Below are 16913 nucleotides of genomic sequence, written 5' to 3'. Positions count from 1 at the left end.
GCCCCCTTTTCTTGTTTCTATAGTAACGAGCACCAGCCAGAAGTTCGGGTAGAACAGCGGAAATTACCATTCCGAATTCATTCTGGGTTGTCTGAAGTTCGGAAGACATGACTATTGCCAACTAAAGAAAATGAAGAAACTAAAAAGCAAGTAGATTCCCCTCACACCAACATCAACAAGGAATGAAAGGAGTGCTGCAGCGCTAGAGGCCATTGAGTTTTCCTGACTTGCTTGGTTGATCAGCTTAGGCGGCAGGGGATATTAAAAAAAAAAAAAAGAAAAAAAAACACACACACACACTATTCCCAAAAGATCTGAAGCAACAGTCAAATCTGTTTGGATTTGGAATATCTACATCTGGCCAACTCCATGAAAATGAGAATGTAACTGAAGATGAGGAGGAGCTAACAGTGTTAGTATTTTAGCCAGTAACTGAAAAATAAAGAAATGTGTTCAGTTCCATGGATGGGAAACAGATACCACTTCACCCAAGGTAACACCACCCTAGAACACACCACAAACTACATTTACCTGGGCTTGACTATCAGTATGTCATGGAGCTTTAACCTGGCAGTAAAAGCACTAGAGGAAAAAGCCAGAAGAGCTTTTTATGCCATCAAAAGAAGTTCTATAAAATTAATATACCCGTCAAAATATGGCTAAAATGAATTGACAGAGTCATCCAGCCCATTGTGCTGTATGATAGTGAGGATCAGTCAACAGGATTACACTAAATGGGACAAACACCCAATCGAAACCCTGCATGCTGAACTCTACAAAAACACACTACAGGTGCAAAGAAAAACACCAAATCACGCATGCAGGGCAGAATTAGGCTGCTACCCAACGCTTATAAATATTAAGAAAACAGCACTCAAATTTTGGATGCACCTAAAGAAAAGTGAGTCAGACTCACTCCAATATAAGGCCCTCCAAACCCAAGAGCTCAGCTGTGAATAGATTGCTCCAGTAAAAACCCAGCTGTATAAATGGGTAATTGTATGTAAAAAATAATGTGATATCTTGTAACAATTGTAAGTCGCCCTGGATAAGGGCGTCTGCTAAGAAATTAAAATAATAATAATATATATATATATATATATATATATATATATATATATATATATATATATATATATATATATATATATATATAATCAGTTTACGTTGGATACTGCTGAGCCACAAATGTCACTAGAAATATAAATTCAGAGGACCTCATAATTTCGGAATCAAATGAGTGTCAAGTAGTCGGTATCAGTAAACAAATTAAGTACGGTAATGTGCGTGAACGTGGAAACCACAGCACGCAAAACAGCGTGGAAGATTATTGGACCTAAGCATTTGCTTTCCCCCAGTTGTTAAGGGTGATGAGCTATACCCTTTCACCCCCTAGATTCGTCTCCTGAATACAGGAAAAAAAATGTCTGCAGAGTAGGACGTTGGGAGATGAGAAAACGAGGAGGAAAAATAACTACAAAAATCATCATCAAAGGTTCTACGAGGTAGGAAACAAATCTAATAATACTTCGTCAGGATGCATTTATGTAGATTTTTTTTGTTTTATTTTAAATATGTGTAATACATTATAGCAAATTAGTGCTGGTGGGGGAGGGTTCTCAAAATGGCCTTCGTTTAGTTTCAGTTTGAGAGACCGTGTATTTATTATGAATTTTAGAAAAACAAACCAAAAACATGAGCTTTTAGGGATATATATATATTACACACCCGCATTGTTGTTGGGGTTTTGTAATGACCGTATCTTTAGCGATATATATATATATATATATATATATATAATATTGAAAAATTGGCAGGTAAACTGCAAAATGTACAGTAATCGCGACTTAATGACGTTACCGTTTGTTGCATAAGTTAATTGTTACAGCGCCCATTCACCAGCTGCAGGCGGCATTGTATTTTGTTAGACAACACGCGTTTCAGTGTTTGTTTGGGGTGCTGCATCGGTTCCCAAACATTTCACACAACACATTTTATTTTACCTGTGCAGAACTGGTGCTTAAAAGTGAGGGGGGGGGGAAAAACACACACACACGATAAATATAGATCCGTTTGGGGTTGTATTTGAATGATTTATTTTAATAAAAACCGCCTCATTTGTTAATGGAAAACGACTATGTAGTGATATGTTAAATTTCTGTCTGCTGGAATAAACCTACATTGAATCATTTCGTATTTGAAGAACCACTTGACCAGCAACTGCATAGTGCTGTATCATTAAGGATTGTGATTTTTGGTTTTAACCGATAGAGCACCCCGGATACAAAAAAACAAACAAACAAAAAAAAAAACACTGACGTCGGTGTATATCCAGGGGTGTCGTTTCAGAAAAATCCTGGCGGGTAGGGGCAAAGTTTTGTCAGAATTATCTGTCCCAGATACATAGCATAACGAATGAGGAAAAAATAATAATAAAAAAAAACTGTCAGTAATTGGGACTGTTTACAACGAGATAGCGTCAACGTTGTTCTTACTCTAAGTAAATAAATATAGAAAATGTGTAATGTAATGCAAGTATTTTTAAAGCAGGGCACTGGTTTATAACAAAATCGAAAGTGTCCTAGAAATAATTCCTAGGTGGTGCTTAGCCTGTGGGGAGTGAAGCCAAGGAGAACATTTTGGGGTTAATAAGCTCTGACATTAACCCAGAGCAACCTAATTTTTGCTTTTGTAGTAGTTGTGATCTCTTAAGTCATTACATGATGACTGAGCTATAATATAAATACATACATTGTTCAATTGCATATGAATCTTTGTTCAACTATCCAGTTACAACAAAATTGTGTTGGGAGTTTTAAAAAAGCCGGGGGTGAGCATTATAGGCTGCTCTCTCGTTGGTTGATGACATTAGAACATTCACAATTGTTACAAATTACCAGGGAAGAGAGAAATGTGTGTAATTAACAAAAGCTGTGTGCAGCGACAGTGCAGATTAGGCAAAAATGAGGTGATTATACAATTGTCCACACGATGGGCTTAATGGCAGATCATTGGAAAAAAAAGTTATGTATTCCATGGGCTTAAAGAGCCAGGAGAAAGAAAGAATGTTATTTTAGAGCGTCCATCTGCTACATCTCACCAGATTTGTACGCACAACCTTGAGTTTGATACATTTCACAAGGACACATGAATTACACTTTGTATCAAATAAACCAAAGAACATAAACGGTTAAATAAGCATCACATTCCAAAAGTAGCAATACCGTATTCCTTTGAATTTTTTTTACTTTCCAAGCAATACCACAGTTCACAAAAAGGGAGAAAAACACGTGTGAGTAATAACAACTGGAAATGAGATGCAACACATAACTGTAATGCTCTGTGTGACAACAGACACCAGTCAGACTGGATGAGTAGGAGGTTGAGTCGATGGTCATGGCAATACACATCTAGTCTGTGGTGCAAAATATTTCATCAGTGCCTGAACGCCTCGACAAGCACCACTCGTCACTTTGGCACCATCATCGCACTGGGCTACACAGTAAACTCATGCTTCTCTACTATGCTTCATATAGCTGCCACCAAAAATGATGCATTAAGCTTTTCTACATGAACACAGCCTAATGGTTCTTCTTACACATTCCGCTGTATGTAAACAAAATGTAGCTGAGCTGTCTTCACTTTCATCAACTGCCCAGTATTTTCCTACAATTTTTTTTTTTTTTTAACGCAACAAATTTGCTAGCACACAAACCAAGTCATTTAGGTATTCGGGACTGGTATAATGACCATACCAACGGTTCATCTTTCCTGTAATTTGGGATTACCGTCGGCAAACATATCAAGTAACTCAATATAATTCCCCTTATTGTGTGAATCACCACTATCCTCATGGCCTCTGAATGCTAGACCTTGCAGAGCTAAATAATTTGTGACTTTGAGAAGGAGCACATGCTGTCGCTTTTCATTCACTTCATCCCTTAATGCAATGACACCCGACTTCCAGTCTGAAGTGCCTAAAAATTCAAGCCAAGCTTTGAAGGATTTTGAAGGAGGAGGTATGGAATTCAGATTCTTTGTGCTTGTTAAGTTTGTCAAAGTCTTTTTCCAGTTCTTTATACCAGTATCAACAAACATGATGCTACCACTAACGTTTCTGGAATGGAAAAATGCAGACAACAAAAACTATAAGCTGCATCTTCCCTCACGGAGTACTTAAGTCACGGCCTATTCTCATACGCGTTTACTGTAAAATGACGACTGTCCGTTACTGGAAAGTGCACCAGTTTTACCTGACCGCACTTCCCTTTCACCTTTTAACCTTGCTGCATGATCCCCATATTTCTCTTTTTGTTTGTTAATTTAATTATTATTTAACCAGTGAAAAAGAAAATTAACACACTTTGCTATCCATGTTCATCGTAGTGTTTTAAAAAAAAAAAAAAAAAAAAAAAAAATATCCTTGTTTCCTGAACTTTCTTCCTGGTCTGCGGACCCCCATATTAATGTGGTCACCGACCCCTGATGGGGAAAAATGCTGCTTTTGAGCATAGATGTATCCTGTAATAAATAATTTTACCTGGGCATAAGCAATATTCGTAGTTTCTTCTGTAAGTGAATCCCTCCTGCTGTGGCAAACATATTCAAAATGTTCCTTTGACTCATCATGATATCAGTAATGTTCTATTATAGAAATAGTAGAATGCTATGTAATCCCGTGATTTAATCACTGGGCAACGCTGAACTATCGTTTGCCCTATAGCAAATGACGCCCCTGTGTATCCAAAAAAACACTGGAAATGTGAAAGAAAAAACCTTTCCCTAGTGCATCTAGGTAATGCCCCTCCTTCCTGACTTGTATAGCCTTGATTCGTTCTAAATGCTTTAAACCCACCCCAACTACTGAGTGGCAGCAAATTCCTATATTTCTATAGGAGACTCCCCAGACAGGGAGGATTGCACATGCTTGTGAGATTTAAAACAAGATTACAATTAGAAACAGGATGGTTCTTGCTCACAGGGTTTCAAGCTATATTAGTTAGCTAGGGAGTATTTACAATACACGCTTGTGGGATTTAAAACAGAATATCAAATTGTGACGAAATGTAAAGAAATGCCTACACACAAAAACCCTGTGTCTCAAATGCCTGTGACCATAAGGATTTCGTTGTGGAAGACAACAATGGAAAGAAGGTACAAGTGCAAGTATTGTCAAGTTACTATACATACAAAAAACGCCAGAAAAAAAGGCCGAAGAATTTTGGAAAGTAACCGAAAACAATAATTTCATACAGTATATAAAAAGCGAAAAAATATTGAAAAATAAATCATAATTTAATCGTAATTCAGTATTAATTGGTATGCTCAATACATTTTTAAAAATATTTTACCTTAAAATAAACCCTTAATATATTCAGTTTTAAATGCTAATAATAAAGAATACAACTTTTTTCTGATTGGCGCACACAACCGTTTTTTTTTTATGACGTCCTGTATTCTATATTTACTCTCTTTTAGGATAGTTACTTAGAGTGGTTCTTCATTAGATCTGTAAGCTGCAAATGGGACAATTGCATTCATAGCAAAACAAAGGGCGAATTATCTCAGATATTAAAATCAGGTAGTTCAAAATAAATGCCTGTACAGATTTTTATGTAATATCTACATTTTTCCTAAGGTTGAAGTGAAGCATATCAGATTGACTGTCAGGCACCAGTAACTAGCAAAAATGGTGCGATCCAACTCCCCTTCGCATTCTTCAAGGTCAAAGTCTGGGTCTCACTCTAGCTCAAGATCTCGCACCAGATCACGTTCAAGGAAAAAGAGATACAGGTAAATTGTGGGAAAATTGTGCTTATGTGGAAATTAAATATGGCTTAAAAATAAATTGTTGCTGTTGGGGTATATATTTGTCTGCCATCTGTACAATACAGTAGATACTGGATTTCATTACTTTCCAGTTTTACCCGATCCTAAAAATGAATACCTAAATACTATGATTACATTTTTTGTCTATTTAAAGAGATTGATCTTATTATATGATTATATGTCAAATAATTGTCAATTTTAGCTATCACAGGACAGATTGTTATAGTCTGCTGTTCATAGGGCAGCAGTGTGGAGTAGTGGTTAGGGCTCTGGACTCTTGACCGAAGGGTTGTGGGTTCAATCCCCAGTGGGGGACACTGCTGTTGTACCCTTGAGCAAGGTACTTTACCTAGATTGCTCCAGTAAAAACCTAACTGTATAAATGGGTAATTGTATGTAAAATAATATGATATCTGTATAATGTGAAATAATGTATAATGTGATATCTTGTAACAATTGTAAGTCACCCTGGATAAGGGCGTCTGCTAAGAAATAAATAATAATAATAATAATAATAATAATAATAATAATAATAATAGCTAAACAGCTGTGCCGTGTTCATAAACTTGATTTAATATGTAATTTCTTTGATTGATTTAAAAACAAGATGTAGTCCACAGTGATTTTAGATTATTTATTTTTTTTCTAGTTCTAGATCTCGATCCAGATCATACTCGCGTTCCCGAAGTCGAGAACGTGAGCGTAATTACCCCAGAGATTATCGGCGAGATTACCGCATGAACCGAGGGATGAGGCGGCCCTATGGGTTCCGCGGTCGGGGGAGAGGCTACTATCATCAGGGTGGTGGGCGCTTTCAACACCGAGGCGGCTTCAGGCCCAACTGGCAGAACCGGCAGTACTCCCATAGCCCCAGAAGGGGGCGCTCTCGGTCCAGGACCCCAAAACGCAGGTCAGCTTCACAGAGGTCTCGAAGCAAATCGCACCACTCCGAACGCTCTTCTCCGTCCCGAAGGTCATCCAGCTCCCGCTCCTCCTCTCGCTACAGCAGATCCCCTGTTCCTTCAAAGAAGCGCAGCTCCCAGGACAAGCCTGGCAAGAAATTGGAAGGGGGTCCTACGAAGGACGAAGGGGCAGGCAGGCAGCTGGATGAGAAGGAGGATGTAAAAAGCGAACAGACAGCCAATTTGTCGTCTTCCAAGTCGCTGTCCGACCTCAAGAGGACCCCTGCTGTCATCGCTGAGAGCTGGATAGGGATTGCTGCCTATAACGACACCAGCCCCTGCTCCCACCGCAGTCCCTCCCCCACCCCCACCCCGCCCAGCCAGAGCTCCTCGCGCTCAGACACTGTCTCGCGCCAGGTTGCCTCTAAAATAAGCCCCCCCTCCTTGCCTTCACACCGGTTACATTCTATGCAGCACAGCCCTGATGGTCTTTTGGGGCACTATAGCCCCTCCCATGACGGCCCCCTGTACTGCACCTCCCCCAGGAGGAGTCCAGCTAAAGCTTTCTCTGCCAGCCAGAGCAGCAGAGCATTTTTCCCTAACAGCGATGAGCAGGATCTCCCAAAAGCTGGAAAGTACCTCAAAAGGTGATTATTATGTTAATATTGTTCAGTTCTATTTCCATAACATACTTGGCACAACAAACAATTCAGTAATATATTCTGCATTTTTTTTTTTTAATCTACGTCTGCTATTGATTATTTTTTTTAAGCTACTGTACTGAGGGACTTCTGTTGCTGGGAAACAATTTTAACTCATTTTTTTATTACCAGGTACACAGAAGAGGAAGGCAGCAGAGTTTACCTACATGAAAGGGGTAATGGGAGGGAGAAAGATGCTCAGAAGGACAGAGTACAAGAGAAAGGCAGGGCAGAGAGGGATGGAGAGTGGGCTGAGCAGGGAGGCTTAGATCTCGGGGGCAAAAAGGCGGGTGAAAAAGTGCCTTTCCTGGGTGACTCTCCTGAAGTAGAAGAGGAGGATGAGTCTCAAGCCTATAGGCAGCCCTATCAGTTCAAAGTGACCAGTCAGGTAGAGCAAGTTAAGAGTTATGCAGTTGAGTCCCGCTGGAACTTAGACAGCCAGGAGGAGAGTGGCAAGTATAAAATTAAAACATTATCGAAAGGAGAGAGGGATTATGACAGGTTTGGGGAGGACAGGACATACAAGTTTAAGGATACAAGCTATTTGGTGGACAGGCTAGGTGTAAATAAAGGGAAGTACGCAGAGGACGGCAAGAGTGCAGAAAAGTTTGACGAGAAAATTACCATAAAGAGAGACACAGTGTCCCCACAGCAGCTCAGGGCAGAGAAGCTCAGAGAGCTCTACGAGCATGGTGGTCTGCTGCAAAAGACTATTGATGTGAGGGATAAGGCATTGCTTCGAGATGAAAGCCTACCTAGGGTAAAAATGGTCACCAATGAGTCCTGCCGTCCTGAGGTGAAAGTGGTGTATGATGATCCAAGGTAAACCTGCTGTTTTATAAACTACCTGTAGCACATTTTGAAAGAGAAATCTTTGTCTTAAAAGAATTCCAACTCCATTTTGTATTTCTTTTGTTGTTGTTTGTATTGTTTCCTTATTCAGCCCAGGGACTTCCGTGGCAAGTGACAGATCACTTGCAAGTGCGCTTGTCCACTCTGTCAAGAGGGAGCAAGGATTTCGTTCCATCTTTGACCACATAAAGGGGCCTCAGGAGTACAAAAGTTCTGCAGAGTCTTTTATTCAGCATATTGTGTCCTTGGTTCACCATGTAACGGGTATGTTACAAATAGTCTGTTGCTTAATAAATACTGCTTTTAATTTGTATTTTTTTCACTGTAATCTAAATCACATTAAATCTTATTGTAATTGTTGATTTTCAAGATTTGCTATGTACGAATTATTTAAGATTATTTATTTTAACAGTACTATAAAAAAGTGTAGTAATACTCATTTTCAAAATCAAATATCACTAATTTACATTTAATTTAGCCTCATGGTTTTAAGTATATCTGCTTTAATGCTCTTGCAGCACTCATATCAAATCTGCTTAGTTTTAGAATGGGGGATTGTGCTGCACTTCAGAAGTGGTAATGTACAACAGCTCATTGTGGTTAAGGAGCTGAAAACGGCCAGTGATGTTTTCTTTTTCATTATAAATAGGTCATGGCAGTCCTGGAATGTGCATTGAAATGCCAAGTTCCATGTTACAAAATGTAATTACGCTTGAAAGATACAGATGCAAAAACAGACAAAGTTGAAGCTTCTGTGTTCCTGACCTAAAATCTGATTTACTAGCTCCAAAATTCCTCTACCTCCATGTTGGGTTTGATTGAGGCACTACACTTGTAGTGACTGATTCAAGTGTTAGTGATTGGTTATGAGACATTTTCTGGAAACAAGGCGGTAAGTTGAAATATGGATATAATTTGTTAACAAGAAAAAGCAGAGCGTTTTTTTTTTTTAAAGAAAATAACTGCTGGTGTTATTTGTGTTCTCCAACTAGCATGTCCAGATATATCGGAGGATGTTTTGCAGAATACTTTCCTGATTTAAATAAAAAATAAATTGACATATGCTATTGGATTCATACTGTAGTAATTATACAAATACAGATGTATCTACTGGCAGATTTTTATGTGTTTAAATCTAAACTTTAAATGCTTAGCTCTCAACTGTTTTTGTTAGTTACGATATTCTTGCTCTGAAACAAGGATCTATTGAAAGATTTGTGTCTGTTTGTGAACTGTTGATGTAAGGTTGGAGATCACTACTTTTAATTAACTGGTAATATTTACAGAAGTCTTCTGATTCCAATACATTGATATTGAATAATCAATTGCTATACTGGGTGATTATGCAGTGAATTGGTCAACTTAAGGGCCCTACAGATGAAAGCTATACATGTTTTTGCATGAACTGCTTTAGGCATAATCTGTGTTAGAGTTCCATTGTCAAGGTAACATTAAATACTGACGAGGGACTTGGTTTCTTAAGTTTTAACTTGCTTTGTAGTCACTCTGTGATATCCGCTTGTGAAGAGCTTATTAACATGATCATCCGAATTTAAGACATTGGTTTAAATTTGTAGCTTTGGTTTGACTTGCTCAGTTTTATATTCTCCACTGGCACAGAAACTGATGTTTTACAATAGAATTAATGTTTGAAGTTATGGATGGATTTATATCAATAAATTGGATGATCATGAGCAGTTGACAGGTGTTTAACATACTGTGTAAATTTAAAATAAGATTGCTTTTTATTTATAGTTGCTGCACTGTTCCAACTAAAACTTCTTAATGGTACTACAATTATAAATAAAAACATAATGCCTTTGCTTGGTGTTTTGTCTGCTTTTCAAAAATGAATCAACACAATACCAGTGTTTTAAATAATTGTGTGTTTTAGAATATGAACATACAGTAGGTTTCATAGTGTGTGTTGTGTTTTTTTTTTTTTTTTTGCAGTGGCTAACCAATCTGCTTTTTTTCTTCTGTTAGGTTTTTTGAATATTCTTTCCTTTACTCGTCAACTGCATAACCAACCCCCTGTCAAGATTGGAAATACTGTGTAAATAGGTGAAATTAAAACTAACTGGGCAGTATTTCTCCTCTGCAACCAACAGAGCATTACTTCAAGTCAACAGGAATGACCCTCCATGAGCGGTTCACTGTCCATCAGAAAGCTGCTGAAGGGCATGAAGCCAGACCAAAAAGTCCAGAGATCCACAGGTAACAGCTTTTTGTGTGCAAGTTCTAAACGCCACACTGAGTTGTGGCAGGTGGAAATACTGGATGTGCACCCTCACCATGTGGTGGTTTCACCTGTCTTTCTGTGTTGTCACTGGATTCAGTTTTGTGGTAAACAGATTGTGTTTGGGGCTGTGGATAGTAAATGTATAACTGAAAAAATTGAAAATGATTCATTTTTTTTGGATTACTGTTACAGGAGGATCAACATCTCCCCCAGTGTTTTTAAGAAGGAGAGAATCATTAAGGAAGAAGGTCACAAGGTAATTTAGTCACACAATATAGCTTGACACTTATTAACTTAACAGGATATATTTTAATGATCTAAAGACTGACGGATTTTGCCCACAAGCTTATAAACCTGATATTTTACAATCTTGCAATCTTTCAGCATGGCATGATTGTGTCAAAAGGGTATTCAGTAGTTAGACAAACCCCACAACACAGAAATTTGAGTTTAAGGAAACATTTTATTTATTATGCGATGTTTGAAAGAAACAATTTGGCATCAAACTTGCTTTGTTTGAGGGTCCACCACCTGGACGAGGCAGGAGACCCACATATACTTTATTTATTTATTTTTATAATTTGTACCTAGAGAAGCTACTGGGGTGGAGATGGGGGAGGTGGAGGGATGCAAATGAATCAAATGCAAGCGAGGGGTGGGTTACATGGGTATTTACATGTTTTTGATAGGTTACATTGAAATGACGAAATGTGTAGGGGCCGTCCCTCCTCCCGAACTTAATTCGGTTATTGAGGTTCTAATTCTTCAACAGGGTGAGAAAAAATCAAGATGTGATTCGGCTGACTTGAGGCATGATATTGATCGTCGACGAAAGGAGAGGAGCCGGGAACGAGACGACTCGAGGGGTTCTCGTGAACCCAGCCCGTCACGAAAACTGGACAAACTGGGCAAAGAGTTCAAGGACTACAAAGACTACAAGTCTTACAAAGATGAAAGGTAGACATTTATCTCTTTCATCTTGCAGGTTTTAATTGAAGAAATGTACACTTTTCTTTAATACTTTTTCTTGATCATTTGTTTCTTGCAATATTTATACACAATTAAACATTTTGTTTTACAGCAGTAATCTATTGTCTTTCTTGCGGCTTATGTTGGATGACGACAATTGGGATTAGCAAACAAAAATGACATAATAAACTGTCAGATAATCCAGACTACAACAAGAGGTTGGACTTCATTGCAGTGCACTTCTTAAAGTTAATGTGTAAGAACTGCGGTTTATAATGCTTGATATTGCATTTTTTTTTCTGTTGACCTGTTGTAATTGGATTTGAAAATCACTGTTCACCTATGATTGTTATTAAATTATGTTTTCAACTATGTGCAGTCATAAAATTTGAGGGTTTTTTTTTCCCCACCAGAAAGTTTCTCCTCCTATCTAGTACTTGGTATTTTATATTTTACCACAAAAAGTGTGCTGTATGCAATAATTACCATGTCACTAATAAAGAACAACTGATCCGCTGGTTTGTATTTAATATAATAATTTTTTTTGTAAAAAAAAAAAAAAGGTTAATGGTTTGTGATTTTTGTGCAAATGCATTTTAAAGGTGTAATTAACCAAAAAATGTAAGTAAAGCTTCTTTCTGAAGGGCTCTTATTTTCTTGCAGCAAGCACAAAAGCAAAGAGCGAGACCGTTCAAGATCGTCATCCTCCTCTTCTGTGTCACAGGAAGATAAGGATAGCCGGAAAGAAAGGGACGAGGAATACAAGTCCCACCACGAGCAAAAAGATTACGCAGGTTATCAGGGAGGAAATAGGGCAAGGGGAACTTTTGTAAGTATCTACAATCTGCGATTTTATTCCAGACATAAATCAGAAATTTGATTTTAAATTTAGGTTGGATAATGCGTTTTATAAAAAAAACATTTTTTTTTTATCCCTGCTGGGGATGCATATAATACATGTGTATATGGTGGTTATTTTCCATGATGCTGATAGCTTTGTATTTATAGCCATGGCAGAATGTGTTTTTAAATGTTGTAGCTGATTTAGTGTTTTTAAAAACTGCTACATATTTTGTTTCAAAAAGTATTATTTAGTAAAGGCATTTAGAACATGTACCCTGGTACTGGTAGGCCTTTGACCTTCAATGTATTGGAAGTCAAACCATGCCATTATTTTTTAAATGTAGTACAAGTACATTTTATTTAATGTGCATTATGTATGTCTAGCAATTTCGGATAAGAGGAGGCAGAGGAAGAGGCAGAGGAGTCTTTTCAGGGCAGAACGCCGCACCCAGTATTCCTAATGTACCTTTCCAGAAAAGACCAAAGGAAGAGGAATGGGATCCTGAATATACTCCAAAGAGCAAGAAATATTTTTTGGTGAGTAGATAATTTTGCTAAGTATAGTTAGGGTCCAGTCAAAATCATGCATATTAATGTTTTTTTCAAAATTAAGCAAATTATTTTTGAATGCTTTCTTTTCTATTACAGTTCTGTGTAGATTTGGATTTGCTTTACATTTGATTTTGGACTATTGGGGGGCGGGGTAGAATATTGTCTTCATCACACTGTTGGAAAATAGAACCCGATGTGCGTTCGTAAGTGGATGTAGTAACATACAGCCATGCCTGCGTGAAGGTTCCACTTCCGCAAGGAGCAGTTTCTGTTTATTCTGTTTAGCCATATTTCTGTTGATTGAGACACACCATAAGATTGCTGCAGAGACAGAGTGGAGCGATGAAGAAACATTTGCTCTAATCAACGTTTAGTCAGACGATTCAATCCAGAGGCTTAGATAGAAGCGGCCGTAACAAGCACGCCATCTTGAAAGTCTGAAAAGTTGAACGGGTGGTCATGTGAAAGTTGCTACTTCCAGGGCATTGTGTACTTGCTTCTGTTCCCCTGGTCGCCCCTGCTGCTTCAAAAAACAGTGTGAAATTGCGTAACCGACCTGCATGCACACTATTCTGTAACCACACTGGCATACCATGTGCTGCAGAAAGTAAATGAATAATGAAACACACACCGGCGTTCCCTTAACTATTAGTCTTCAAATCAGGCACTTTGGTTGGCAACCTGTGATTTATTTTCTTACCATTAAAAATATTTTTTTATATTTTATGGTAGCATGATGACAGAGATGATGGGATTGACTATTGGGCCAAAAGAGGAAGGGGACGTGGTACCTTTCAGCGTGGCAGAGGGCGGTTCATTTTCAAAAAGTCCAGCAGCAGTCCCAAGTGGACGCATGATAAGTATCGGTGTGAGGGAAATGTGGAAGAAGATGAAGAGGAAGTAGAAAATGAACAACGGAAGGACAAACACAAAGATGAGAAGGTAGAGAGTGTAATGGGACAGAATAGGAATGTGATGTAGCAGGTCCTTAAACCTTTTATGCATTGACAGTGGCCATAGTTGTATCTACGATAATTCTGTTCGTAATTATTATTGTACACCATTTTGTTTCTGAATCCCCCTCCCCCTCAGGATAATGTGGTCTATGTGATTTTAGTTTTTAATGCTGTTTGAACAGTAAATTTAGTCCTATCCTGGGTACAGTGCCAACTGTCATATCTCAGATAGTATGACTTGCCAATTTTGTTTTTATATGTATGTTAAATATAATTAGAATCTGCATTTGCTTGGTTAATTGCAATGAACTTGAGAATTGTAGTGCTTGGTTCTGTACTAAGTGGAGTACTAGCTAATAATGTACTGTCTGCAGATCATCCCCAGCTGTGTACTTGGTGCTAATTGCAGCGAAAAACACAGGGAACACAGTTTGGAAACAGCTGATCCTCAACTTCAGTACATACCTTGGGGTTAAACTGATAATTTCTATTTCTAGTTTCCAGTCTTCCAAGAAACTGCAAGGCTGATATATTGCAGCGTTGTATATTGTTTCCATGGGAATGCTCTTTAGGAACTGTACCGTCATTTAAAAGAATAAATGATTAAGAAACTAAATTGACTGGGAAAAAAAGCAAACACCATAACAAAACTATCCACCATTCAGGGGGATAAAAGAGAAAACCGGACAAGAAAGGACGTGGTTTCTTGGGACGGCTATCGATTTAAATTATAAGCATAGTAAACCAAGATGGACTATTGGAAGGTTATGTTTGTGTTTTTAATAAAGTGTGATAGGGTTCCTGTGCAGACAGGAAACACGAGAATAAAATAAATTATTTTTATTGGTATGGTTTTTGTTTTTGCATCAGTGCAATCGGTATTTAATGCACGATTTTTGTAGTGAATTTATATTTGAAGATTTAAATCCGTGTATTGCAGCCATAGGTAGCAACACAAGATATGCTTTTGCTTAGCACTATGTCATTGATTATTCAACTACATGGTAATTTTACTTGTAATATGCACTTGCATTTGAACACATAAAAACTGGCTGCTGGTGATCCTGGAAACAAAGCATTACCCTGCAAGATGCATGTCTGAATGCTCGTGTACAATTGTGTGTTTCTGAAACAAGCAAGTTATCTGGGATTGCGGCGATACCCGATAAGGATTTAATATATTGTATAACTTTATTAAAGTTGATCGCAGGTTATGTTTTTTTTTTTTTTTACAAATTAATCGGGCAGATTTTTTTTTTTTTTTGTTGGCTGGGCATTTTAAACTCCCATTTCCCAATATCCCCTGCTAAAAAAGAACGCGTGCGAGAAGCCTTCCCACTGTCAATTCGTATCTGGTTTGTTGTTGCTACACACACTTATTACATTTTCTGAAACTGAAGAATCCTCAGTGTCTGCTGCCAGCTTGGAAAAATACATCTGCATTTACTACAATCAAAGCTGACTTTATTCATTTTAAAACTGTGCTGGCGAAAAGGGAGTTTTAATGTTTAAGTTGGATGTAGAGAGTTCATTTCAACAAAGCTGACTGTGCTGTGCTGTGCAGTGCAGCATTTATTTTCCACGATTCCTTCATTTGGTCTGTCATGGTTTCGGACGAGTAAATGCTTTTTACTAGTGTCACAGGCTGCGACTAAAACATTTAGTTTTATTGATGTTAGTGCTGTTAATATTACATTACTGTTCAAGTTGTTTATGTATACCGATTCTTACAAGTTCTATATTGGGGAACATGGGTAGGAGAGTTGTTTTAACCGATGTTAACCTGTTTCGTGGTCCTGAAAAGTTCTCATTTAATGCCGAAAACCCGGAAGCCCTAAATATAATGTGAAAAAAAGGTTGTTCATAAGTAGCCGTAAGTGTTATATATGGTATGTTTGCCTGAGACACACACACACACACACACACACACACAAAAAACGTTCTCAGTTCTTGTGCATTATATTTTGCTATTAAAATCTTTCATGGATTGACGTTGTTCTCTGAAAATGTGTTACATTTACTAAAATAAAAACACTTTTAAAATGACCAAATTCCCATTGGGCTTATTCTATTTTTGATGATATTCATTTTTATATGTATTACTATACAGGACTATGGAGGATAATTTGTGCCAAAATAATTAAAAAAAAAAAAAAAAAAAAAAAAAAAAAAAAGTAAATACATGTTTTTTTTTGTTTTTTTATTTTGGCACAATGTTTTCACTCCAGCTCCTCATTGAGCGTCAGTCATTCTGGAATTATATATATAATTTCGGTCAAATCGTTTTTCCTTTTATAAAAGGAAACTGGAAAACAGGAAAACGCCTCGTTTTTGTTTTAGCTTTATGAGCAAAGGAATAATAATAAAAAAACACACAACGTAGTTTTCCGATTTTATAGAATTTATTTATTTATTTTTTTGGCACAAATTATCACTCGATACAGGACATCCAAGTTGCTGTTTGTACTCGGGTAGTCACGTCTTCTGTTGGTGATTTTTAATAGACACATGACGATACTGTATTCATTTAAAACGCCAGCTATTTTTGAGAAGCAAAACATGGTTAAAGTGAGTCACATTTTAAGAAATATGGTATAAGGGCTTTAACATTTTGCAAATGAACAAATATTCACATACTTGTCTTAACCTTGAACAGACATCCGAACATCAAAATTCCATGTTAGTCCCAGCACTAATATAAACTACTTGAACAAAACTAAACATTAAAAATTTCTCTTTCAGGAATAACCAGCTCCAGTGGAAGGGAGTGTGAAGTCTCATGCCATTTAAGAATTGATCAACCCCCCCACCCCCCCTTTTTTTTTTTTAAATGTGATTTGTGTTTAAATGAGTTAACATTTTTGTGGGATTTTATTTTGGAATACATCAGTCTCTTTGTTGACATACTAGGCTGAACCTTAATTGTATGTAACTAAAAGATTAAACTGTAGACACTCAATTTCTTTAAACCTTGTTTGTGAAAAATTAACTTTTTTAATGATTTTAGCATTTAAGTGGTTGCATTCAATGTTAAATGTTATCTGTTAAGTAAAACATTCTACAGTTA

General features: G+C 37.5%; 1 protein-coding gene across 3 annotated transcripts; it reads left to right on the top strand.

Annotated features, from left to right (window-relative positions):
- The first annotated feature begins 1306 nt into the window (after positions 1–1306).
- On the top strand, positions 1307–16913 carry LOC117411352 (bcl-2-associated transcription factor 1-like). 3 transcript variants are annotated; one of them, XM_034018729.2, is made up of 12 exons: positions 1315–1505; positions 5639–5793; positions 6479–7378; positions 7565–8254; positions 8376–8548; positions 10396–10501; positions 10719–10782; positions 11299–11483; positions 12159–12324; positions 12723–12875; positions 13623–13832; positions 16589–16913. In XM_034018729.2, exons 2-12 carry the CDS (start codon positions 5690–5692, stop codon positions 16592–16594), a joined length of 2757 nt encoding a protein of 918 aa, XP_033874620.1. In that variant the 5' UTR covers positions 1315–1505; positions 5639–5689; the 3' UTR covers positions 16595–16913. The 3 variants fall into 3 exon arrangements, 1 of the variants encoding a protein (XP_033874620.1); XR_004545783.2 differs by lacking the exons at positions 12723–12875; positions 13623–13832; positions 16589–16913 and adding an exon at positions 11608–11751 and having other exon boundaries at positions 1307–1505; positions 12159–12296; XR_004545784.2 differs by lacking the exons at positions 12723–12875; positions 13623–13832; positions 16589–16913 and adding an exon at positions 11608–11713 and having other exon boundaries at positions 1307–1505; positions 12159–12284.

The sequence above is a fragment of the Acipenser ruthenus genome, chromosome 6 (genome assembly GCF_902713425.1).
Source record: "Acipenser ruthenus chromosome 6, fAciRut3.2 maternal haplotype, whole genome shotgun sequence".
NCBI lineage: Eukaryota > Metazoa > Chordata > Actinopteri > Acipenseriformes > Acipenseridae > Acipenser > Acipenser ruthenus.
This window is presented reverse-complemented; position numbering and strand designations above follow the sequence as displayed.

What these genes read in the sequence shown, in the direction of transcription:
- LOC117411352 (XM_034018729.2), top strand. Translation starts at nt 5,690, where the DNA reads ATGGTGCGATCCAACTCCCCTTCGCATTCTTCAAGGTCAAAGTCTGGG. An exon ending in TCAAGGAAAAAGAGATACAG is followed by an intron (nt 5,794 to 6,478) that starts GTAAATTGTGGG and finishes TTTTTTTTCTAG; the next exon opens with TTCTAGATCTCGATCCAGAT. An exon ending in AGAGCAAGAAATATTTTTTG is followed by an intron (nt 12,876 to 13,622) that starts GTGAGTAGATAA and finishes ATTTTATGGTAG; the next exon opens with CATGATGACAGAGATGATGG.